General features: G+C 52.7%; 2 protein-coding genes across 2 annotated transcripts in view; one reads left to right on the plus strand and one right to left on the minus strand.

Moving 5' to 3' along the window:
- Window positions 1–19,709, plus strand: part of ino80 (INO80 complex ATPase subunit) — a 28,718-nt gene extending 9,009 nt beyond the window's left edge. The window contains 17 exon segments of the mRNA XM_076148714.1: window positions 1–38; window positions 240–373; window positions 744–811; window positions 989–1,082; window positions 1,225–1,399; window positions 3,592–3,732; window positions 4,441–4,666; window positions 12,617–12,744; window positions 15,765–15,859; window positions 15,962–16,034; window positions 16,202–16,463; window positions 16,548–16,636; window positions 16,751–16,788; window positions 16,790–16,895; window positions 17,179–17,350; window positions 17,487–17,702; window positions 17,827–19,709. The exon segment at window positions 1–38 is cut by the window's left edge and continues 130 nt beyond it. Coding sequence (XP_076004829.1) covers window positions 1–38; window positions 240–373; window positions 744–811; window positions 989–1,082; window positions 1,225–1,399; window positions 3,592–3,732; window positions 4,441–4,666; window positions 12,617–12,744; window positions 15,765–15,859; window positions 15,962–16,034; window positions 16,202–16,463; window positions 16,548–16,636; window positions 16,751–16,788; window positions 16,790–16,895; window positions 17,179–17,350; window positions 17,487–17,702; window positions 17,827–18,020 — 2,249 coding nt within the window. The 3' untranslated portion in view covers window positions 18,021–19,709.
- A 687-nt stretch (window positions 19,710–20,396) lies between these two features.
- Window positions 20,397–21,979, minus strand: chac1 (ChaC, cation transport regulator homolog 1 (E. coli)). The gene is made up of 3 exons (XM_076148751.1): window positions 21,348–21,979; window positions 21,205–21,240; window positions 20,397–21,109 (listed from the first exon to the last, which is right to left on the minus strand). The coding sequence occupies exons 1-3, from the start codon at window positions 21,516–21,518 to the stop codon at window positions 20,708–20,710; spliced, it is 609 nt and encodes a 202-aa protein (XP_076004866.1). The 5' UTR covers window positions 21,519–21,979; the 3' UTR covers window positions 20,397–20,707.
- Window positions 21,980–25,513: the final 3,534 nt, after the last annotated feature.

A 25,513-nucleotide genomic window follows, 5' to 3' on the forward strand; every position in this document is an offset into this window, starting at 1 on the left:
CCTCCTCCCTCATGAACCTGGTCATGCAGTTCAGGAAGGTACGGCCTCATCCTGCCCTCCCATTGGTCCACTCCATGTTCACCACCTCATCATTATTCTGCTCACGTATTTTATTATTGAATGGAAAGAAAACAATGCTTCTGTTCTCTTCAGACACAAAGCTTATTGTTCCCACTCACCTTTCTCCCTCTCTCTCTCTCTGTGTGTGTGTGTGTGTGTGTGTGTGTGTGTGTGTGTAGGTGTGTAACCACCCTGATCTGTTTGAGCGTCAGGAGACTCGCTCTCCGTTCCACATGACCTTCACGCCGTACGTCATGTCCAAGTTCCTCTACCGCCAAGGCCTCGTGCGCACACACACCCAGGCCAAGAACAAGTGAGTGGAGCCGCACACACACACACACACACACACACCTCTGACATTAAGCAGTGTTGTCCCTCATGTTGTTTGAAGCTGAACTTTCTCAGTAAATCTGGATATTTTTAGACTTTGTGTATTTATCCTTAAGTAAAGAATATTTTGAACAAAGCTTCTATTCTTGAAACAGTCTATTTATTTATAATAAACATAATAAGTCATTATCCTTATTAGAGCTATTAACTATCAGACATTTAGAGGTCTGATAGAGATCAAATGATCACATGTGTGTGTCTCTCTCTCTCTCCCTCTCTCTCTCTCTCTCTGTCTCTCTCTCCCCCTCTCTCTCTGTCTCTGTCTCTGTCTCTCTTCCCCCTCCCTCTCTCAGATTACTCCAGGTGCTGTTGTCTCCTTTCTCTCCTCGTCACATCCATCAGTCTCTCTTCCATAGGAAAGGTGAGCTCATATCAAGCTTCACACACGTACACATGTCACCCTGGAGTTCCACTCTTCACTTCCTCTCTTCTTCCTCTAACCTCTCCATAATCCCCTCTCCCTCTCTCTCTCTTGTATTCTCTGCCTCTCTCTCTTTCTCTCTCTTTCTCCATCCTCTCCTTCTCTTGAACCTCTCAGCTGAAGACAAAGGAAGTTGTTTCTCCTTCCTGCGCTTCATCGACGTGTCACCAGCTGAGATGCACAACATCATGCTGCAAGGAATCCTGGTCAGGTGAGCTTCCTCTGAGGCGGGGGAGAGGCGCTTCTGAGCTCCGCCCACTCATTGTTTTCATCTCTCAACCTCAGATTTAGCTCGTTGTGTGTCCATTTGCACTCTGCCTCATGTTCCTCCCTCCTCTTCCTCCCTCTGGCAGATGGTTAGCACTTTTCCTGTCCCTTAAAGCGGCGTACCGGCTCCACCATCAGCGCCTCTTCGCCCTGGAAGAGGAGACGCAGCCCAGGAGTCCACGTCTGTCCCACACAGACCTGCTCCTGTGGCCGGACAGACCCACCTTCTTCCCCAACGTACGCAGCAGCCCCGCGCTCCAGGTGAGACCACACACACACACACACACACACACACACACACACACACACACACACCAACACGTGTGAGCAGACGGGCCACAGGTGGCGCTCTCTGCCCCGGGCTCCAGCAGCCTCCTATGGGATCCAGTGTGGAACCTGATCCCCCTTTAGCCCTGTAACCCAGTATCTGTCTGTCCCTCCTCCTGTGTGTCTCCGGGGCCTGAGCGTCTCGTTCACGTCCCACTGTCAGGCCGGCGTATATAAGATATGAGTCCAATCATGTGTGAGTGAGACGGATCAGAACCACCAGCATGGCTTCATCTCTGTGGTTCTGAGGCCTAACGTCGGTGCCGTCCTCCATCTCAGCTCCATGACACACGTTTGTTTACGTGGTGGACCAACCTGAGGTTCACAGCTATGTTAGCATGAAGACGATACATTTAAGGTCACTTCATAATTAATGAGGTGGAAGATGATAATCCTGTCGTCAGCTAAACGTGGAGCAAATCACCAAAAATAGGAATCCAGATGTAATGAATCTGATCTGAGTGTGTTAGATTATGGATGAGAGTGGAACAACGAGGCGGTGTGGGAGTGTTTTCACCCCGGGGTGACGCTCAGGCCGCAGATCGCTCCTCCGCTTTATGGTATCAAATATTCAGCCTACAGGTGTGGACATGAACCTCCACCAGAACCTGTCTGCCTTTGACTTTCCATCTGACCCTTTGACCTTGAAATCCTCTCATCGTAACTTCAGTGATCTCTCTCTCTCTCTCTCTCTCTCTCTCTCTCTCTCTCTCTGTCTCTGTCTCCCTCCTTCTCTCTCTCTCTCTCTCTCTCTTATTTACTTTGGAGTCTGAATTGTTGTCAAGGGCCCAAGAATATAACAGAAAAAGTTTGATTGAACTATGATCTGGATCTTCCTCCAACTTTAGTCCATAACTTTAAGAGTTAGAGACAGACACACACACACACACAATGCTGCACACACAAACAAACCGACCTTGGCTGAGGTAATGATAGAGCGTTTGAGGCGTTATGGAGGTATTAAAGTTTCTCTCTCTCTGATTCTCAGTTTCACCACACACACACACACACACACACACACACACACACACACACACACACACACACACACACACACACACACACACACACACACACACTCCAGCAGCCCTGGCTCATTCTGCTGAGCGGTGCAAACACTGAAACTCATCTCCTGCAGCCCTTCACCTCCAGGCGAGTCGCCCAGCGGAGCAGCGTCTCCTCTTACCGCCTCCAAACGTGTTGGGTGGAAAACACTTAAGAGGAAACACTCTGGGGGTAATTCCATCTTCCTCTCCTGCCCGGTCGCTCTGAGCCAGGCAGCCGGCCCGTCTAAGGTTCCCCCCTGCAACCGCTCTGCAGAGAGAAACACGAGGAGCCGGCCCGAGAAGCGTACGGACACCTGGAGAGCCCCACGCCTTCACCGTGCGACCCTGGGCTCCCGCTCCCACAAACCCCACACTCCCCCCCCCCCTCCTCTGTCTGTGTGGAGCTGGCACACGGCCCCTCTGTTGGCCCGCCGCTCTCTGCCCCCGTAGAGGCGTGGAGACACTCTGGCTCCGCTCTGGATCCTGTTCCATATAGGATCAGACTCATGGACGTCTCCACCTTTGTGCTCCTTCCAGCTTCTCTCTCTCTCTCTCTCTCTCTCTCTCTCTCTCTGGCTCTTCTTCATCTCCTCTCTGGCTCATGTTGCCGCTCTACAGCTCCCACACAGAGCGGACACACAAACACAAAGCTGCATTTATGGCACGTTTGCTCTGTGAGTTCCTCAGCACATTCAATATAAGATAGAAAATATGAAAAGGACACGTTTCCTCACAGAGCTCCTTCATCCTCCTATAGGCCAAAAGCTCCCAGCTGGCATTGCTTCTGTTGCTATAACAACCATAACAACAACCCCCAGCTGTTTGCTTTGTTGACCAGCATCCTCTGGTTGAGCTCTACCATTAGGTGGCACTGTGCATCCACCGTCTCTCTCACACACACACACACACACACACACACACACACACACACACACACACACACACACACACACACACACACATTCCTTTAATAACTAACAGTGAATTACAGTTGATTACGGTAATCATTCCTTTAGTATTACATATGCATATTCAATCCACTGTATATGTGTTGACGTTGTCCCTCTGTGTGCACACCAGGACCTAGTCTTCACCGGCCTCAGGCCCGGCACGGTGGGGCACGCAGACGTCCTGATCCACGGCCGACGCTCCGGCGTGTCCTCCCTGCGGCCCTGCCAGCCCATCACGCCGTCCAAGTTCCTGCTCACCGCCACGCCCAGGGTACGTGTGTGTGTGGTCGTGCAGAGGGAAGCTCTGTAACAACAATGAGGTCGTATCTGTGAAACGTTTATAGTGTGTGTGTGGGGGGGGGGGCTGTGGCCTCCAGCTGCATTTAAAAGAAACTAAAGTTCTAAAAAAAGGCTTCTTGCTGAGTTTGTTTACTTGTCATTGACCTTCCTCCTGTCTGACACACACACACACACACACACACACACACACACACACACACACACACACAGAGAAAGAGTAAACCTGCTGATTCACTCAGTGTGTTTCCCTGCACAGTAAAACCTCAATTAAGCTGCAATGAGCGTACTTATGTAAACAGCATGTAAACATCTTCAGCATCTCAGCTCAGAATTAAAGATCCGACTGACGCTTTGTTTACTTCAGACACAAATTCATTACAATGAACGCCTCCTCCAAGTAGCACACTCAGATTCTCCGGGTTCTTCAGGTGTGTAAACGTCTTCATGTTTGGACGCCTCCACTCATATTCAGCTTAATCACACTGAGCAGAAACACTTTGGTTGTTGAGTCCATGTAACCATGGCGCCCGTGCCGGTGTGGTAACGTCAACATAACAACAGCAAACATCCTGATATCCAGTGACGCATGGAGACGTCCAGTTTCTGCTCTCCTCCACGTGACGTCGTCTTTGCTTTCAAATTGAACCCATTATCTTTTGTTTCGGTTTCGGTTTCCTAGGTGACGGCAGTTCCCATGGACCGTTACTGTGACGACCGCAGCGCCGAGTATGAGTGGCGTGTGACGCGCGGCGGCGGGGGGGCCGTCTTCAAACAGTGTTTCCTGTACGGCTCGCCTGAGCTGGCTGCAGACTGGCGTACCAAGGCCTGCACCTTCCACCCACAATGCCCCGGGGGCCTGATGGCCACCCACCCTCGCCACGGGTGGTCTTTCATCAGGATCCCTGGTAAGTCTGTGTGTGTGTGTGTGTGTCCTTTTGCTTCTGTGTCAGGCTCTTTGACTTCATTTATGTCTGAAAATGTTGATTTCTTACTTGTTACATGCAAATGAACGTACAGACTAAAGATGATCCATGCGTCCCATAGTAACCATGCGTCCCATAGTAACCATGCGTCCCATAGTAACCATGCGTCCCATATTAACCATGCGTCCCATAGTAACCATGCGTCCCATATTAACCATGCGTCCCATAGTAACCATGCGTCCCATAGTAACCAACTCATGTTCACATGCTGCAGCTCCTCTTTAACGCTGTTATCAGATGATGCATATCCAGTTTTGGAGCGATGAGAAAGGTAGTGGCCCGTGGGAGAGAGGGCAGATGTCAGTCGACACATCACCCTCCTCCCTCTCTGTCTGCCAGGCCGCAATCTGCCTCAGCTGCCAGATAAAGAGCCGGGCAACTTCCAGTAAGGTGTGTGTGTGTGTGTGTGTGTGTGTGTGTGTGTGTGTGTGTGTGTGTGTGTGTGTGTGTGTGTGTGTGTGTGTGTGTGTGTGTGTGTGTGTGTGTGTGTGTGTGTGTGTGTGTGTGTGTGTGTGTGTGTGTGTGCGTGCGCGCTCTCCTGTGATAAAGAGCTTGGCTGGCTGAGTCGGGGTCAGATGAAGCAGAGTGCGAGCTGATTGGCTGCCAGGGTTAGGATGACTGATGGCTGCTGGGGGTCAGAGGGGCCAAAGACAACACTTCCCTCTGGATGACCCCACTGACCTCTGAGCCTCTGATAAACTGCGTCTGTCACAGATTATGATGACGGCTGGCTTTCTGCTCGGCTCCTTCTCTCACAGTGAGCGCTTGGTTTCCTCACTGAAGTCTGATGGAGTCGACACCGGAACAGACTGGGACGTGTCAATGCCTCTGTCAGGGAGGTGTTTTCACCTGTGTGTGTGTGTGTGTGTGTGTGTCTGTGTGACATGGGCCAAACAACAACTTTGTAGGTTTCTTAGATTCTTGGGCCGTAGACGACCATTCAGCAGTTTGTCCTGTGTTAACACCAGGTCACCACTAGATGGGGAGAGAGAGAGAGAGAGAGAGAGAGAGAGAGAGAGAGAGAGAGAGAGAGAAGAGAGAGAGAGAGAGAGAGAGAGAGAGAGAGAGAGAGAGAGAGAGAGAGAGAGAGAGAGAGAGAGAGAGAGAGAGAGAGAGAGAGAGAGAGAGAGAGAGAGAGAGAGAGAGAGAGAGAGAGAGAGAGAGAGAGAGAGAGAGAGAGAGAGAGAGAGAGAGAGATCCTCCAGGTCAGTGTGGGAAGTGAATAAGGTCAAAGAGTCAGATTATAATTTTTGGTTGTTATGGCAACGTGGCCTTTAGGTGCTGACATGATGTTTTGCCTGAAACACACTGATAGATTTTTCTTTACACTCAGAACAATAATATCCCTCTAAGTTGATATTTAGCCTCGGCACATCTGTGTTTTCCTGAGCTGCCAGTTTGTTTGTGTGTTAAAGTGAGAAACCAAACAAGTATTTGTGTGTCTGTGTGAGAACGTCTGAGGGCTCCTGTGAAGTTCTCTGGGAGCAGACAAAGCGAGGAAGTTTAGCTGCTGCTCATTGTTCAAGCGCTCAAGTTAGGTAACACTAATAGATGGTCCGTGTGTGTGTGTGTCGGTGTGTGTGTGTGTGTGTGTGTGTGTGTGTGTGTGTGTCATTGGGTCCATTCACGGAACGTTCCTACACTCACACAAGTCTGAGGTGTCTCTCCCTCCTCTCACACACACACACACACACCCACACACTCTCCCACGCTGGGCCGCTCCGCTCACAGATCGAGCAGCAGCTTCACCTCTGACTCTGGGGCGAGCGGGCCGGTCTCAGACCCGTATCTGGCCCTAACCCCCTCGGCCCGTCTGCTCTCCGGCCTCGTTCTCAGCCTCGGGAGGAAGGAAGTGACCAAACACTGCAGCACCCGTCCTCCCCTGGACGCATTGTTGCCACATCAAGGCTCAGATATGTGCAGTGGTCCAGCTGAAGGTTCCCAGCCTCCCACTCCTCTCCCTCTCCCTCTCCCAGCCCCACACCTCCAGAACAAATGGCAGAGCTGAATGAGTGTTTGTTTGGAGCGCCATGGCGTGAGTAGGGCTGCCCGCCGATATCGCCGGTCCAATCTAATCAGACGAGCTTATAGGAGTCAGGCCACAGAGGAACAAACAATGGTGGCAGAGACGTCTCCAGCCCCGGAGGTGTGTGTGCAGTTTAAGGTTGATTTGATGGTGAAGAGGCAGAGAGAGTGAGAGCTGAACTGCAGGAGGAATGTGTGTGTGTGTGTGTGTGTGTGTGTGTGTGTGTGTGTGTGTGTGTGTGTGTGTGTGTGTGTGTGTGTGTGTGTGTGTGTGTGTGTGTGTGTGTGTGTGTGTGTGTGTGTGTGTGTGTGTGTGTGTGTGTGTGTGTGTGTGTGTGTGTGTGTGTGTGTGTGTGTGGCTCTGCTTCAGACGGATGTGAACACATTTTGCAGCTCATCAGGAGACGTTGTGATTGAGCTTAAACATCAGTCTGAGGACAGAGCTTTGACTGGGATGTATTTCCAGAACATTCCACAGGGACACAGGAATAACCTTGGTCCTTCCTCTGCCGCCTGTGTGGCCTCAGTGCTGCTCAGTGATTAGAGGGACACGACCACAGAATGGAGGCTCACTGCAGCGCCCACCTCCGTCTGTCTCTGTCCTGAGATGGGACTAGGCTGACAGGACGTGTCTCACATCAGGGGACACGTCTCACATCAGGGGACACGTCTCACATCAGGGGACGCATCCTTGTAGGAGGTCTGCACAGAGGCCTGCAGAGGCCCGAGGTTCAGTTTGGGAGACTGTAGTGGGGCGTACTGGTGCCGGTTCAGCAACCGCGGCCTGTATTTGTGTGTGTGTGTGTGTGTGTGTGTGTGTGTGTCTGTGTGTGTGTGTGTCTGGGCCCACATCAGGTTGTGGGAAATACAGTTGTGCCTTCCTGTCCCTTCAAAGAATCGCTGCTCTCCAGCAAAATGGCAGGAAGCTTCCCCGGCCCTCTGATAGAGAGGCACAGAACAACACAGACGGCCTGCCACACACACACACACACACACACACACACACACACTCTGCCCAGCTCAGTCTGCAGCTACAGTCGGGGGGGAATTCAGCTTTTCTTCAGCGTCTACAGGAGCAGAGATGTTTTGATTTCCTGCTCACTTCTGTGTCTGGAAGGAGGAGAAGCCAAAGAAAGCCCAGACCCAGATTGTCCTGCAGGGGGCGACGTTAGCCACATGATCGCAGCACGTCGCTCTCTCTGAACGTGATCCCTGTCTGCTCTCTCCCAGCGTTCCTCCGTGGTGTGTGTGTGTGTGGGGGGGGGGGACTGGCTGTCATTCATCTTAATGACAGAGTTCACGGTGGGCCGACGTGGTTCCCCACCAAACCCTCATCAGACTGTCTGTCTCCCTCCGCCCAGACGAGCAGGAGAAGACTTCACTCAGCACTCGTCTCTACGTCTTCAGAGATTGTTCTGTCTCTCTCTCACTCTGCTCCAGCGTGGAGATGCTCATGAGCTCCTTCCACAGACAGTCGTTCCAAAGCTGGAGCGCCTGGGGCTGGAATGGTCTCTGACGCCCCCCTTTCACACTTCACAACCTGAGATTCCTCATCAAGCAGGTTGTGTGAGCCCCTCCAGTCCAGTAGGGGGCAGCAGTGAGGCACCTAGAAGCTGCCAGCATGTAGGAACATCAGAGGGTCAAACATGAAGGAAGTTTAAATCTTCACACACTGACAGAAGCTTGTTGACACGCTGCTTCAAACTACATGTACTTCCTTCTGGACATCCCACTTGTCGCCGCCCCACTTAGCGTATTGTTAAGAGCGAGTGTAGGTCAAACATGTCATGGTCCTCTTCTGGTCCTGTAGAGTCCTGGTCCCTGAGCTCACAGAGTCCTGGTCCCTGAGCCTGAGTCTGTCCCTGGTCTTGTCTTCTTCATGCGTCTGTAGAACCTCCTCAGGCCCAAACCAGCAGCTCAGATCTCTGGTTTTCTGCGGCCCACCTCTCCAAACCTGCCAGCATCTGGCTCTTAGCTCCTTGGGCCAGAAATTAAGTTTAAGTAGGATTTCTGTCAATAGCAGCAGCAGCAGCAGAGTAATGTGTGGCTAATATTTCCATCATCAGCAGTGATGAACAAGTGTTGGCCATTGACTTATTGATTGTCCAGTGTAATGTATCATTATACAGTGAGGGGCCAACACTGGCTTCGATCGTGGCTTCGACCTGTCCTGTGCCCCCCATCTGTCTCTCTTTCTCACATAACCCTCCATCCATCTTCCTTCATCTCTCACCCGCTCCTTTTCATCCCCTCTTCTCCGTCGCATCTGGCCCGAGGACGGCTGGGCTCCGGGCCTGAGGAGCGGCAGAGGGGAAGGGGACGGGACAGAAGAGGGTAGTGGCATATTAATGAAATTAGCGGCGTAGTTGGTTTGGGAGCATCAGGCGCCAGGCAGCGGGGCTGGTCCGGGGTTAATTAGCTGGCAGCAGGCCTCTAATTGGGTCAGGACCGTGTCAGGCCCCCGGCTCTGGCCCTACAGGGATTGGATTACACTGTCAGGGGACAGACAGCAGGGGGAGGGAGCCGGGCTGAGCGGGGGGAGGAGGTGGTGGTGGATGGAGGAGCTGCAGGGGGAGAGAGGAGCCTAATCTGCCAGCAGGAGGTGAGGAGGAGACGGGAGGAGGGGGGGGGGGGGGGGGCGGCAGGGCAGGTGGTGAAGCTTGATATGTGTAGCCATGGCAACAACCGAATGGTGTGACACCACATGGGACTTGCTTGTATTTTAGGGGCGTGGCCTTGCAGAGCCGTTTTCTGTCCGTTTCAGTGTTTTGATGCAGATTCTCCTGCTGTGTCGTCACAAAGCTGCTGCCTGGTTCTGTTCTTCTTCTTCTCTTCCTCCACCTGAGGAGCTCGCCCACTTGTAAGGCCTTAATAATTCATACCTAAGCCATTATTTTGGGCCCCATTCCCCCTGCAGACTCCTCAGCTCCTCATGTTTTACTCCTCCTGTCGGCTCTGGAGCTCTGATCTGCACCGATTTACAGACATCAATAATAAAGAGGGGGAATATTTGATGCTGTGTTGTCGGGGGAACACCAGGACGCCATGTTTGTTTACTCTGATGACCCGTGTGTGTGTGTGTGTGAGAGGAGGCAGGAACATGAAGTCATCTGCTTTAATCAGCCTGAGCTCTTCATCACTCATGTCTCCGGCTCGCTCACGTTTATGAGCAGCGGTCACACAGCAGAGCGGCCACATGTATGTAAACCATGAGTGTTATTTTGGAATGAGTACGATCGCCAAAATGCTTCAGAATCACAATCAATCCTGCTTTAGCTCAACGTGGAGCAGAGGGAAGATTTAGAAATGAGGATTTTCTATATGGAGCAGGAAACAAAGTGAACTCTGTCACCGCTCTGAGCCTGTGTGTGTGTGTGTGTGTGTGTGTGTGTGTGTGTGTGTGTGTGTGTGTGTGTGTGAGGCCCTCAGCTGCTATGAAAGGAGGGAAATGTGGGCGACATTGTGGTCCTGGTGACAAATGAAGTCTCTCCTGAAGTGTGTGTGTGTGTGTGGAATGAAGCTCAGTGTTGAAACAGACGACAGCAGCTCTTTATACAGAGCAGCATTTCTTCCACTTCTGTAGCTACGTTTCCGTCTCTTCCCACAGTCTGTGTGTGTGTGTGTGTGTGTGTGTGTGTGTGTGTGTGTGTGTGTACGTCCTGGGCCTGAACGTGGCTCTGGAGTCGGGGGGGCTTAGGTCTAAGCTGCTAAACAGAACCAGATTGCCTGCTGAGGTTGATGAGTTTTGCTCCATCTGAGCATTTGCAGCTCTGCCAAGTGTTTGGTTTGTGTCTGGGCGGTTGCCACGGCGGCATGGAGGCCGCGGTGGCGTGTCGGTGCCCCTGACGGAGCAGCGGCCCCGGTGAGCCTGGCACCAGCGGTGAGGGGGCCCCCGTCTGATCTAAACCACGACATCACCGCCGCCGCCACCGGGCTCATAGCGCCTGAGTGTAGCCGGAGCCACCGCAGAGCCCCGCCCCCTTCCCACCGCCGCCTCTCGCCGCCCCGTCAGGCCCTTTCGCGTCTCTACCCGTGTCTAATCACACTCGCTCTTCCTTTCCTGTCTCTCCACTTTTATTTCGCTGTGTCTGCCCGCTCTGTCCTCCGCTCCTCTGGTTCCTCTGGTTCCTCTGGTTCCTCTGGTTCCGCTGACGCCAGAGCCGATTACAGGCCTTTGATGGGAGGATCCAGTGTTTGTGTATGTGCGCTCTGTGGTGCTCTGGGCTTCACGCTCTGGTTGGCCCTCAGCGACGTAGAGCAACCACCTCACTTACTGCATTCAGGAGCAGCACACACACACACACACACACACACACACACACACACACACAGACAGACAGACAGACAGACAGACAGACAGACAGACAGACTCTCTCTCACTCTCACTCTCTCTTTCACGTGACATCAGCATGACAGAATGGCTGTCAGTCATTGCCATGGAGGAATTTTGATGGACAGCCAGCGACGGTCAGATCTGTTGTCTTGACAGGAAGTTGACCTCAGAGTGGGTTTTGTCATGGCAACAATAAGCAAATCTCACTCCCCAAGCGGACTGTGTGTGTGTGTGTGCTTCCCCTCTTCAGCTGTTGTATTAGTTCCTCTTTAACTCCTCCACATGACCTGACCTCTGTAAGGGGTCATGCCAAAGGTCACAGGTCAGGGTTCAGTCCAAGTCCACATTAGCATCTAGTGCTGCAGCGGAGGAGTTGACTCAGCGCTGAAGCTTTTTAGAGTCTGTAAGAAGCTGAGTCATGTATCGTCCTCCTCCACACACACACACACACACACACATGGACTCAGGTCTGTACCTGAACCTGGATCATGTGTGTGTCTTCTGTTTTCCTCTGAAGCTGTGTTGGTTCATGGCTGCAGGTCAGAGTGTGTGTGTGTTTGTGTGTGTGTGTGGCTTCACTCTGTCAGAATGGAAATACATTTTATTAGGCGTTACCGTGGTTACAGGAAACAGTTGGACACACGGTCCATTAGCGTCCTTGTGAATAATCCAACTTCCAAAGAACCTGGTCAGCGCCTGGTGTGGACGTGTGTGTGTGTGTGTGTGCCTCAGTCTGACAGGTTGTGACCTGGTTAGATTGATTGAACAGAACTCGTTTTGTTACAGTACATCAACAAAGTGAGGAAATATGCTTTGTAAATATTTATCAGCCGATTCTCTGCACAAAAGATCTGTGGAACAAGAGTCCAGCTCCAGAGCGGCCCGGCCCGGAGCTCCCTCAGGGACTCTCCTGTAACCCTGCCCTGACCCGGGCAGCTGACCCCAGACCCGGGCCCGTGGTTCCCCCCGCTCGGGTCGCGACCCCTGGTTGAAGGCCATAGTGCTCCTGTCAGCGGGTCGATGGCGGCTCGGCCTCTCTTTGTGCCAGATGACATTAAGTCCTCGTCAGCTGGACGCCCAGGGAAGCACCCGGGTCAGAGTGCCGCCCGTGCGGTCGACCTTCTGACGGCTCAACACTCGATGTGGCGTTCAGGGCGACCTGACAGAAACCAAATGCCGGATGTGTTTGGGGGCCATTTGAGGGTTTAGGGAGGTGAGGAGCGGATCAACCGGGGTTTGATCCAAACTGAGACCCCCCACTGACAGGTTCTTCATCCCTCTGTGTTACCAGTGACTGTGTGGATCAGGGAGGAGCCTCTTTAGAGCTCTGAGCCGTCATGGCAGCTCATGTTCTGTCCACAGGGAAACTGAAAGTGTGAGCCGTTGTTCCTAAAAACACAAAGTATCGGCACAGTGTGGCCTCACTGTGCAAACTGAGGGCAAACTTTCTATCCGGGCACTCTGAATACTCAACCATTTCTCTTTTTCTCTCTCTCTCTCTCTCTCTCTCTCAGATAAGGAGAGCCTGATCACTGAGAGTGGAAAGCTCCACACCTTGGACATCCTGCTGAGTCGCCTAAAGGCCCAGGGACACAGAGTCCTCATCTACTCCCAGATGACCCGCATGATAGACCTGCTGGAGGTACGCACACACACACACACACACACACACACACACACACACACACACACACACACACACACACACACACACACACACACACACACACACACACACACACACACACAGAGCATTAGGAGCTAAATGTAGCAGCCAGTTGCATTTTTCTGCGTGGTTGAGCTCTGATGAGACGTTTGGAGCTTCAGCTCCTCTAATCAGCTCGCCTGTCCCTCGTTAGTGCGCTCATTAGGCCGCTAATTAACAGGTCAGGGCTAATTAGAGGGGTCTCATCTGCAGGGGAGACCGGCAGATGGGAGGGACGACCAGAAGGAGTGAGAAATGAGGGGAAGGGGGAGGAGGGGGAGGAGGTGAGAGGGGGAGGAAGGGGTGGGAGAGGAAAGAAAAGAAAAGAAGGGATGAAAAGGAGAAAAAGATGGAATATTCCTCTCACACATGAACTCAGGTCAGGAAACATTCTCTCTTTTCTGCGGGATGCAAACTTTCTTTTCACAGGTGAGCCAGAGGAAAGGGTCATGTGATTGGTCAGTCAGCATCACATGACCACAAAATCTTCTTCTTCTTACTCTTGACTTCACACGTCTTGGCTCAACCGGTCCAGAAGCTTCTCCCCCAAGTCACCTACAAAAAGAACATGGTGTGTGATAGTGATGGTCCATTTTCCTGGACCGAGTCGAAGCACAGAACCTCCATGTGACTCAGCTCTGTTGTGGCTCTGTCGTCGCTCTGTCGCCGCCCTGTCGCCGCCCCTGTGTGTGCTGAAAGAGTCACATGTGCCCGCAGCTCTGCCATGATGTCATTGGGAATTCCTTCCACTTTCCACGGCCGCACCTTCAGATGGCAGACGGACCCAGCCCAGGTGGTTAAGGACCAACTTCCTGTGTGTCTGGAAACAGTGGGAATGCCGTGTGTGTGTGTGTGTGTGTGTGCCCCCCCCCCCGTCTCTTCTAATGGGGGGGATACTTCAGCCGGTCCGTCTCATCTGCGATTACGTTAAAGAGATCCAGGGATGAAATCTCATCTTCATCCAGTCTGGCTTTAGTTTTCCGTGTTGTTCCCTGATTGGTCTGAGATGGAAAACTCTGCAGATGGAGTTCATTTCCTGAACACGAGTCGTAGACTTACAGAGAGAGAGAGCGGCTGATGCTAATCTCTGTTTTTGGCGTCATTGTTTTCGTCGCCAGTCGGCTGCCGGTTGCCGGGGTGACATCAGAGCGTCGGGTGATGGATCGGCAAAGTCCGGGTGGGCCGACGGAGAAACACACACACACAGAGAGGGTCCGGTGATGACAGGGGTGCAGCCCACCTACTGTGTGTGTGTGTGTGTGTGTGTGTGTGTGTGTGTGACGCCTTTCGAAGCTCAGCCAGAGAGTCGTCACAGGAAGATAGCGTCATGGAATTCACAGATTACAGAGCAGCAGATTGAGGTGGTTGCCGTTGTTGTTTGGTCGTCGTGCATTGAGAGGATTTTCTCTTCCCTCTCTGGCGCCATGGTAACGTGAGCCGATCCGCTCTGTGCCTCTCCTGTCAGGTGGCTTTGATTCACATCCAGGAGCCGACGTAGAGATGCAGTTTGACCGGAGAACAGAATGAAAGGTCCCGCTGCTCTCAGGCTGAGTCCTGTCCGCCCTCGCCGCTCTGCTGCATGACATCATCACGGGGCGCTGACAGCTCATTGGACGAGGCCGGCTAAGCGGTTTGATGTAAAGTGCAGCTTTTGCTCGTCTTTAGGCAACAAGAAACCTGAGCACAAAGACAAAGTGCAGAAAACTGAAAGAGTCACATCTGATTTCCCTCCGACTCAAACAGAGAAGAAGAGGAGGAGGGGGAGGAGCTTAGGCAGGATGCCCAGGGCGCAGTGTGGATGTTTGAATGGATCCATGAACACATGTTAAAGCTCCTCTACAAAATGGTTAGATACTAATGTGTTGACCTTTGACCCTGAAGCCTCAGATGTTGATCTCATGATACAACCTACAGGAACACAACAACAGTGACCCAGTTTGGACCTGAACCACCTGATATGAAGTCAAATCTCCACAGTCTCACTTGCGGTGGAATGTTGGACAGACCCAGGCTGAGTCTGAGTGAGCTCAGCCCCTCTGAGGATTCAGCCTCAGCTTTAGATTTATCCTCCAGATTAGTCGGCCGGAGCAAAGTTTTCTGTGGAGCAACAGCATCTGAGTGAGTGAGTGAGTGAGAGAGTGAGCGGGCGGGCGGGCGAGCGAGCGAGAGTCCTGCTGGCCCGATCCCAGGACTCCACTGAACAAGGTTAGCGTCATGTAGCTGAGCTCTGGGCTAATGGGCTCTAATGCAGCCTCACTGGGAGCAGATGGGGCTGCTGGGAACAGAGCCAGACCTCAGAGAGAGAGAGAGGAGGGCCGGACCCTCCTGGACCCAGAGCCCAAGGGGGGAGGTGTTACATGATGTCAAATCAGTGATGTCAGGGGCTAACGAGTGTGTGTGTCGGCGCAGAGGTGAAGCTCTGTAATGCGTTTATGGGTTTGGGGCCACGACACGTTTGGGCCGGACATCAGGGAGGGACGGAGCGTGGAGGGGCGAAGGGCGAAGGGCGGGGCCTAAAGAGGGATCAGCATGTCATCATCAACGCTGAGGCCCACACACACACTCGCACACACACACACACACACACTCTGGGGGAGATGCAGTATCAGTTTCTACATTTCTCTGTGTCTCTCTGGGCCGGGTTGAAGTTTCAGCTCCATCAGAAGCTCACAGGAGAAGTGAGACATCGATCTGCTGCAGGAGGAGAGAGAGACATTCTTGTATTAAAAGCAGTTTTTCTGGACACACAGTTCAGTAGTAGAGCAGCGCGCATACACACACACACACACCTTCTCACTGCTGACCTCCATATTTGTTCCTATCTGTGTTGTCAGACTGAGCTCGTTGTGATGAAGTGAGTAGGTGTGGAGCTTCGTCTCCCCCGCATGCTAACGCCTTCACTCCTCTCTCCTCATTACTCTTCCTCTCCTCCTCCTCTTCCTCCCCCTCTCCTGCAGGAGTACATGGTTTATCGTAAGCACACCTACATGCGTCTAGACGGATCCTCCAAGATCTCTGAGCGCAGAGACATGGTGGCTGACTTCCAGAGCCGGTGGGTCAGAGTGTGTGTGTGTGTGTGTGTGTGTTCATCATGATGTCATCCCTCTTCTTCCTCTTCTTCATGTTGTGTTTCTCCTCCTTTTCCTCTCTGCAGGAACGACATCTTTGTGTTTCTGCTGAGCACCAGGGCGGGGGGGCTCGGGATCAACCTGACGGCCGCTGACACTGTGAGTCCCTAACACACTCAGTGTGCACACTAGAGCTGTGATGATGCTGCCTGTTCAGTTCTTACATCATAAAGGAGTTTGTCACAATGGGAGTAGGTTTCCAGAGCGAGTCGTGTTTTAGACGTGAAGACCTGGACGACCTCTCACCTCTTCTCCTCCTCCTGCAGGTCATCTTCTACGACAGCGACTGGAACCCCACGGTGGACCAGCAGGCCATGGACCGGGCCCACCGGCTGGGCCAGACCAAGCAGGTCACCGTGTACCGGCTCATCTGCCAGGGATCCATCGAGGAGCGGATCCTGCAGCGCGCCAAGGAGAAGAGCGAGATCCAGAGGGTGGTGATCTCAGGAGGGAACTTCAAGCCCGACACGCTGAAGCCCAAGGAGGTGGTGAGCCTCCTGCTGGACGACGACGAGCTGGAGAAGAAGCGTAAGAGCGGGAACCAGCCACGATGAAGGAGGAGACGCTGAGGAACTCCGTGACAACTGATCAGTGTGGTGTGTTTGCTTGTAGTGCGTCAGAGGCAAGACGAGAAGAGGCTGCAGGAGGAGAGCAGCAAGGTGAAGGAGCGCAAGAGGAAGAGGGAGAAGTACGCTGAGAAGGTAATGCTGTGTGCGGAAGAGGAGGGAGGTGTGGAGTCTAATGGAGTCACAGAACACTGGGAGAAGACTCTGAAGCTACAAAGGGTCAGTTATACATCTGTGTTTCTCCTCCAGAAGAAGAACGAGGAGACAGAGGTGAAGAAGAGGAAGGAGCATCTCTCACGCTCCCTCAGCAGACAACTCCAACATGTCCGCCGACGGAGACGACAGCTTCATCAGCGTGGAGATGGACTCAGCCATGCCCAGCCCCTTCAGCGAGGTGAGGGAGGGAAGGAGGGAGAGAGGAAAGGAGGGAGGGAGGGAGTGTGTGTGTTTGCGTGTGTGTGAGTGTGTTAGAGTGAGAGACAGAAAGAGAGACCTTCAGTTTGTTTTGTTTCATTCTTTCCTTCCATCATCCTTCTCTCCTTTCCTTCCTTTCCTCGTTGCTCTTTACTTCCTGTCTGCTTCCTCCTCGCCCATGCTTCCTTCCTTCCTTCCTTGCTTCCTTTCCTTCTCCGTCCCGGCCCCCTCTTGACCCCCAGCCTGTGTGTTTGTGTCCTCAGATCTCTCTGAGCAGCGAGCTTCAGCCCGGCTCGCTGCCGCCGGACGCCGACGCGGACGAGAGCAGCAGCGACATGCTGGTGATCGTGGACGACCCGGTGTCCTCGGCGCCGCAGTCACGGGCCACCAACTCCCCCGTGTCCGTGTCTGGGTCCGTCTCTGACAACATGAACGGTGAGGAAAGGAATAAAGGGCGAAGTCTGCAGGATTTAAGAGAGTTTTACAAAACGGGAATTTACACGTCAACATGTACTCAAACGCCGCTTCTTCCTCCTCTTCCTCTTCCTCCTCTTGTTCGTCTGTCCCGCAGGTCTCTCGGCCTCGGACGCCGTCAGCCCCGGCAGAGGGAGGTCAGGGCGGAGTCGGGGGAGGCCCAAAGGATCTGGGGGCGGAGCAAAGTTGGGAGGGAAAGGACGCGGCCGCAAGTCCACGGCGGGCAGCGCCGCGGCCATGGCGGGAGCGATGGCGGGAGCAGCAGCTGCTTCGGCGGCAGCGTACGCAGCGTATGGATACAGCGTCGCTAAAGGTGATGTAGATCTGTACGCTTATATGATCAGGACCTGAGGAACGTACATCCTCACGTCTAAATCGTTTGTCTGAATCGTTTGCTTTGGTCTGACTCCCTTCTTCATGTCCATACCTCCCTCCAGGTGGACTTTCTGCCTCCAGCCCCCTGCAGCCTTCTCTGGGCCGGTCTGGTACCGGCCCCGCCTTCAACCCCAGCAGGAGCTCCTCCCCCCAGGCCAAAGGGGGCACGCCCACCCCGAGCCCCCACAAACAGCTGAGCCACAACCACCACCACAGCAGGAAGGGGAAGGGCCCGGCTGGTCCAGGGGCCCGGTGATGCAGGAGGCGTGTCACAGAGGGGAGGGGGCGGGGCTTCATCAACACCTTGGCACAGAGATAACGACGCACACTTTCAGTTTCACTCTTCTTTCTTTGGACTGCGTGAAGAAGAAGAGGGAACATTTAACCCTGACCGTACTTCCTTATATCCGCCGCTACACGCAGCCCCGCAGCAGCGCCGCCCCGTTAGCTGAGCGCTGACTCGTCTGTACGCCCCCTGCTGGCTGTGACGGCGCGTCGAGGCCTTTACCTTTCTTACTCTGCCTGGTCTCACTGTGACGCCCTCAAAGTCCCCACAAACATGAACTATCACAGGGGGAAACACTAACTGGAGGACCTGGACACACACACACACACACACACACACACACACACACACACACACACACACACACACACACACACATTCTCTCCCTCTTTTAAAGGTACTGACCCTTGCCAGCCTCTGCATTTCCCATGTTAGTTTTATTTTGACGTCACCAGGTCAGAGATCAAATCCTGCCTCCAGTGTCTAAGTGTCTGCATGGAGCCGGAGCGTCCGTCCCCCTGTCCCCCTGTCCCCCCGCCCCCCCGTCCCCCTGGCCCCCTGTCCCCCCGTCCCCCTGGCCCCCTGTCCCCGTCCTCCTCCAGAGGACAAACTGGACTGTCATATCCGCGTCACAAAGCCCTGCGAGTGGTCGTTGGGCTGTGAAGTCCCCATGGCGACGGATCCAACACGTGGCGCTTTAAGGGCTTTAGCCATGCACTTGTGGGAGGAGCCAAAGGAGCTTCTGGCAGGAGAGCGCTGAGCCTCGTCTTCCATTTTGTTCCTTGTCCTTTGAATGCTTCTGTCTATTCAGGATGACCCGAGAGTATCAGAGCTGCTGAACAAAGTCGAGGAGAAGACAACGTCCAAACGTGCCGAGCTCCAGTCAGAGGACAGATCAGAGACACGGGGCCAGAGAACATCTCAACATTTGATACCAACATGAATATCACCACTTTATTCTCTTAAGATTTGGACCTTTTTCTCAAAGTATCCCAGCTTTGTCATGAATCCTGTGTTTGTGTTCCTGCAGCTTAGGCACCAAACCAGCTCCAGCTTTTCTATCAAAGCTCCTATTTTTCTATGTGACTCTGTGAGACTCTCCTCCACACGGTGGCAGGCGGCGAAGTTTGTACCCCATCAGATGTGATCCAGTCCCACAGCAGAGGCGGAGTGATGATAAAGTATATTTTTGGAATGGACGATGTACAGATGCTGTCTGGAGACCGGGGGTCCTGGCGGTGGAGCCCGTGCTGCTAATGTAACATGACCAACGCTTAATTTATGTAATTTAATTGGACGGCGGCTTGTGGCAGGCTTCAGCTCACACCTGAGAAAGAGAGAGACTTTGTGTCAAATTGTGTTGAAGACATTTTTCGGTTTTCACAAAAGCAAAAGTTCCGATTTGTTGAGTCTTGAGTCTGGATGTTTCCTGTGCTTGATGTTTCGGTAAAGCTCATCTGTTGTAGGTTTGCTTGTTTATAGTGATGATGATGATGAAACAGGATGTTATATATTGATGTACATAAGAACCAGAGCCTCATTTCCTCTGGCTCCGCCCCTCAGCCGCCTATTTTTATAGCTCATATGTACATAGAAGAATCCATCTGCCATTTTACTAACGACGGGAGAGCCGACTGAAAATAAACGAGTGAGAAATCACCGTGTTCTGATTGTTGTTTTCTGTCATCGTGTTTACATCACAGCTGCTTAGCTCCGCCCCCTCATGCTGAACCATTGAGCCAAACTCTGGGCTCATCCGTGGCTCACATGGTGACAAAGCAGCTGAAGGGACTGGAAGGCTTCAGACTGATGTGAACCTCTGGATGAGCCTCAGCGTCTTCTTCCTGCTGACCTCTGACCCCCGCGGCCCAGAGGAGCGTAAACACAGGACGTCCAGGTCTGCCGCTGTTCCTGTTCCTTACATAAGCTCCAGCACCTCCAGACTGGACTGGAGTCACGTCTTACCTGTGTGTGTGAAGCTCATATGTGCCGTACAGGTCACACACACACACGCGCTGGGTGTCGTCGGACACAGAGCGTCTCGGTGGTTTGTAGGAAGTGAGTCCTGATCAGCCTGTAGTTCAGCACCTGCATGAGGTCCATCTGAGCCAGAACTTGGGGGATTTAACCCTTTAACCATCTTCTGTCACTTGTGTACAGGTCAGTTGGACTTTTGAGGCTCAAACTGGATGAGCGAAAGGTGATGGTGTCAGATTGGTTCAAAGATCCTTCAGTCTGGTTGGAGCTCAGATGTTTCACCTTCTTGAGTCCAGCAGTTCATCGTCTGCTCACTCTGATCTTTATACTTTTGACCTGAGGCTCTGCTGCACTTAAAGAATCAAGTAATTCAGATTTAAATCTCCTTGATGTTTTATTTCACTGTTACACAATGAATCTTCCACAGACATTAAAAAGAAACAACATTTAATCATAAACAGATTCACAACCACAACGTTTGAACTGGACGGAATCTGAACTGTGCAAATAGTGTTTCTATGGTAACAGAACTGGTTACAGGAAATGGATTTGTTCGTATTGGTAAAAAAAAAAAACAACATAACACACTTGACACAGATGTTAAACTTTAACCGTTTGAGTGACAAACACACAATGTGAAGGAGATGAAGAGCCTCAGAGTGTGTGTGTGGAGCTCCGGGTCACAGGGACTCAGAGGGAACCAGGTTCTCTAACAGGTATGAGACCACAGCGAGGGCCGAGGCCTCCACGGAGAACAGGTGGGTGTCGTCCACGTGCGGGCAGCGGCCCTTCATGAAGGCGGCGAGCCTCAGCAGGTACTCCAGGTTGTGGCCCGTCTTCCCTCTACTCACGGCGATCTGAGCCCCGATCTCCTCGGGGCTGGCGGGGCCCAGGTACAGGGCGTTGTCGGCAGTGGCGATGTACACCAGCGCCTGGACGGGCGGGAGCTCCGCCTCCTCAGGGAAGAAGTCCACCATCTTGGTGACGTAACCGCCGCACACCGTCTCACGCACGTTCAGGTACTTCAGGGACTCGTCCACCTGAGCACCCGTCACCTCGAAGGCCACGCCCCACGTGCTCGCCTGCAGGAGGAGGAAGAGGAGGAGAGCCTGTCAGAACAACATACCTCCCTCAGGGCAGAGCTACAGTATCTGAGCTAACAGCAGGAAACACTTACATCATCCTCTTCAATCAGCGTCACGACTCTTCCTGGCTGCAGAAAGGAAGAGAAAGGGTGACGTCATGACCAACGCCCATCAAGATCACAACAACACAGACAAACGAACCGAACCCGAACAGACGTCGGTCCAGGCGTCTTACCAGCTCGTCGTTTCCGCGGTGGAAGTTGTCTCCGTGCCAGAAGCGCCGCTTGAAGCCCCGGATGTAGCCCACCTGGCTCCTCTGGTACTTGAAGTCGGGCTTCCACACCAGAGACCCGTACCCGAAGATCCACAGGCTCGGGGTCCCGGAGGTGACGTCATGAGGCTTCATGGTGATCGGAGGCTTTTGACGTTCAGATGAATCGATGATAAAGTTAGCTTAGCTTAGGTTAGATAGGTGGCTAGCTGGCTAGTGTCCTCTTCCTCCGGTCCAGCAGCAGAGGGACCGGTTGGCTCGCTGGAATACCGCGGACGGTTCCGGAGCCCAACTGCCGAGCAGTTGTGATAACTCGCTGGTTCTGCCTTGCACGATGCATTGCCTTTGCGTTAGTGTCGCCGCATTACGCCTTAAAACTCCATGGCCGCGGCCTGGTTCAGACTGAGAGATGAAGATTAAACCGTGGGCCCGCAGATCCGCCGAGTTCTGCGGGTCTCTGCGGGTATACGTGAGTCTAGGCGGGTTTAAGGCGGAGGAATGAAGGCCGTTAGCTAAGTGCTGTTCGCGGTTCTGGACGGAGTCCGGCTCCTCTCAGGCTCGTCGGGACGTGGGGGCGATAAGCTGCTGTACAGGCGCGCCGGTATTTATGGAGCTCAGGCGGGGGGCGTAGCCTTGTCACAGTCCGGGACCAATCGCGTTAAGAGAAATTTGTACTTGTACAGCGCATTAAGCCAATCAAGGTTCGATGCGTTGAATAAGGCAGGACATGGAGCCAGAGCCGTCATCTTATTGGCTCAGAGTCTTACTAACGCCCGCGCTCATGCCCCGTTCTGATTGGCCCGTGTGCCGTCGCTCCAGCTGGCTCACTCTGTGATTGGCTGTCCGCTCTGTCACTCTGAATACATTTCCATACATTTTCTCTCTGCCTGGCTGATGCAACTTCTCCCAGCGTTTCACGGCAGTTAAGCAACATGGCGACGGGTTGCGTCAGACACAGCGACACAGGTGAGGCATGTTCCCGCTCACAGGAAGCACAGTGGCAAACACACGCATGATCACATGTTTGTCTGCACATGTATGTTCACACGTGAGTCTGGACCCCGCAGGCCCGTCTGGGCTAAACTGGATTTGAGTCAAAGCTACAAAATCTTAAAGCTCACTGAGCGAGGAACTGAAACTCAAACTTTTGGCCTGTTTGACATTTAAGATAAATAAAAACCCCTTAAATGGAATCAGAATGTTTTAGTGACCCAACATAAACACAAAGGTTCTTTATATCACTTTACCTCAGCTCTAAACAGTCTGTTTGTATGTTTATGATGAAGCTTTGGGCCTCTGTTTGTTTCTTCAAACCTCATTTAAACACATGGAGTTAATATGAGTGTAAATCTGCTGCAGTGGCTGTTTGTCTCCATAAATGAGTGAAAGAAAGATCAAGATAGAGAGATAGAGATGTGACTGATGGTTCAAGGTTCAAAGAGCAGAGTTGAGGGCTGGTGTCAGAGGTCAGGGCTGGATCAGGGCCGGTCCCAGGTCAGAGGAGCTCACTGGTGCCCTCAGGCCACCTACACTGTTAACTATACCAGCATAAATCCACTGCTTCTCACTTTAATGCCAGACAGAATAAATGCTGAGCCCCCAGTAAGAGAGAGAGTAAATAGCTGATCTATAGATAGACCTTATCTGCTGTGATAGGAGGCCAGGTGACTCTCAGCTCTGTAGGTCTGAAGCTCCTCCTGCGTCTGTTTCCCTCACATCGTGGCCTTTCATGTCCATAACTGCTGTTGTTGGCCTGCTCCCATCGCCACCCAGCGGCATGTCCGGTCAAGACAAGGTTGTTAAACTCGGCGCTGCAGCTCAGTTAATAAGGAAAGATGCTTTGTAAAGAGGCTGAGTCCAGCAGAAGTACTGAGTGAAACCTGGAGGAACCATTTTCCATCAGCTGAGCTCCAGGTCAGGTGGCACTCTGGGTGCTGACGTACGATCTCAACATTCCTTTGTAGGTCAGATCCAAAACAGAAACAGGAAGAGCTCAAACCTCCAGCAAGGACAAACCGTTCTCTCTTAGTCGCCACAGCAACCAAATCCTGCATTCCTGTCTACATTTGACTTTTCCAATCTGACCTCTTGACCATTAGAACCTCCCACAGTAACCTGAAGGATCTCTCTCTGTATCTGTCTAGAAGATCTGAGACATAGAGCTCCTATCTGAAGAGGACTTTAGGACCACCGATCATCTGATGCTGGTCTGATCAAGTCCAGGTGCTGAAAACTAACCTGCCTTGGGCTTGAAATGCCTGTGAGTGTGACACTCATGTCTTCTGTCTCCTGTTGTCCTGGTTCTGTGTAGACGGATGAACCTGACGTCACGTTGGTGCGTCTGAGGTTCTAATCTGAGCTGGACAGAGTCCACCTGCTGTTTCCTGTGAGACTTACTGACACCTGCTGTTAATTAACAAGACGGCTACTGAAGGACAACAGGACAGACGTCAGGCAGACAGACAGTCAATGACCTTTACACATGAAGACAGAAGAGATGAGAGAATAGTGGCACATTGGTAAATATGAAGTTTCTCATGCAATTAACCTTAGGTGAAAGCAAAGCCGAGCATTAGAGGAAGTCAACTCTGGAGCTGCTCTGTTGTTTCCCTGCAGCTCCCTATGATCTCCAAACATTTATTGTCGCTTCTGTCACTTTGGGCGCTCGGTTGTTTTCTACACGTTCTAGATAACAAAACATCTGCCTGTAAATAAAGCAGGACTCCTTTGTTTGTCTGCTTGTTTGGAGGTCGCTTCCTGAAAGCCCCAGTGTGTGTGTGTGTGTGTGTGTGTGAGTGTGAGCAAGTGCAGTTTGAAAAGAAAGTGATGCGTGAGAAAAGCCGCTGGCCTGCGCCGGCATGTTCTGCATTTTTTAATCAGGGAGGAAACAGGAACTGATGTCACTGGGTCACAAACAGGATGCTGTGATTATAACACAATGAGAACGCTTGGCCCGTCCATGGAGCTCCGAGGCCACAGAGCAGAGCCCCAGCATGTGTATGTCACCGCCGCCGCGTGTGAACCAGGAGCGAGGTGTGAGGGAGGGGGGGATGGCGAGTAACGTGAGAGCTCTGAGGATTCGGACGTTATGATTTTCACGATCTGGGCCGGAGGCTCGTTTTTCCAAATCTGCACTGCTCCTGGTGTACACACACACACACACACACACACACACACACACACACACACACACACACACACACACACACACACACACACACACACACACACACACAGGTCAACAGGCTGGCAGGATGTGTGTGAGGGGAAAGCGTCCAGATTGTCTGCTGAGTGTTGATTGCTGCTGATTAGGGGGTGTGACTGAGGCTGAGGCTGTGAGCCGCTCTGATAATTGGAGGCAGAGGAGTTCAGCATCGGTGGATGAAGATGAAGCGCCATGTTTACCCATCTGCTCGCATGTTGAGTTGGGCTGAATTCAACATCCAGTGAAGCAAAATGACAGATTATTGTTTCAGACCAACAGATGATTAAGGGGACTCACAGGTTTCCTGAAATAAAGACCAGAATGCAGACTATCCACTGCTCAAATGGAAGTGATAGGGAGGGGGATAGCTACTGTCCTTCCCCAGAGTGACTCCCACCTCTAACAGAGCTTTACAGGGCACATGAGGCAGAATCGTCCGCCCCCCCCCCCCCCCCCCATGCGGCCCTGTGCTGAGGAAGGACCACAAGACTTCCGGGTCACATAGACAAGTCCACAAATGTTTGTTAGATTCTATCAGTGTTGTGTTTTGTGGTTTTGTGTGTCCCAACAGCTCCTCTGGTCCCCGCCTTGCCCCGCCCCCTCCCCCCGCTCCCCCTCTGGTGCCAGGCCCTCCTCAGCTTTGTGTGCAGGAGTGGGTGGTACAGAGGGGGGCACTGAAATATTGCCCTCACCCTGAAGGGGAGTGTGTTTGTGTGTGTGTGTGTGTTTTTATGGGAGGAGGTCTGGCATATGCTGCTGTTTTTATGGCACCGCAGCCTCCTTGCTCCCCCACGGCATCTGCTTGGTCGGCTGCGTGCGCGCCCGCGTGTGCCGGCTGCATTATGAGGGTCGGGGCGTTCCCCTTTGCCCCGCGCTGGCTTTGTTTCGCCACTTCCAGCTCGAGGGGGTGGTATCCTTGGAAACG

Source organism: Genypterus blacodes, unplaced genomic scaffold (genome assembly GCF_046128005.1).
Source record: "Genypterus blacodes isolate CSIRO-AG114 ecotype Tasmania unplaced genomic scaffold, CSIRO-AGI_Gbla_v1 ptg000042l_1, whole genome shotgun sequence".
Taxonomy (NCBI): Eukaryota; Metazoa; Chordata; class Actinopteri; order Ophidiiformes; family Ophidiidae; genus Genypterus; species Genypterus blacodes.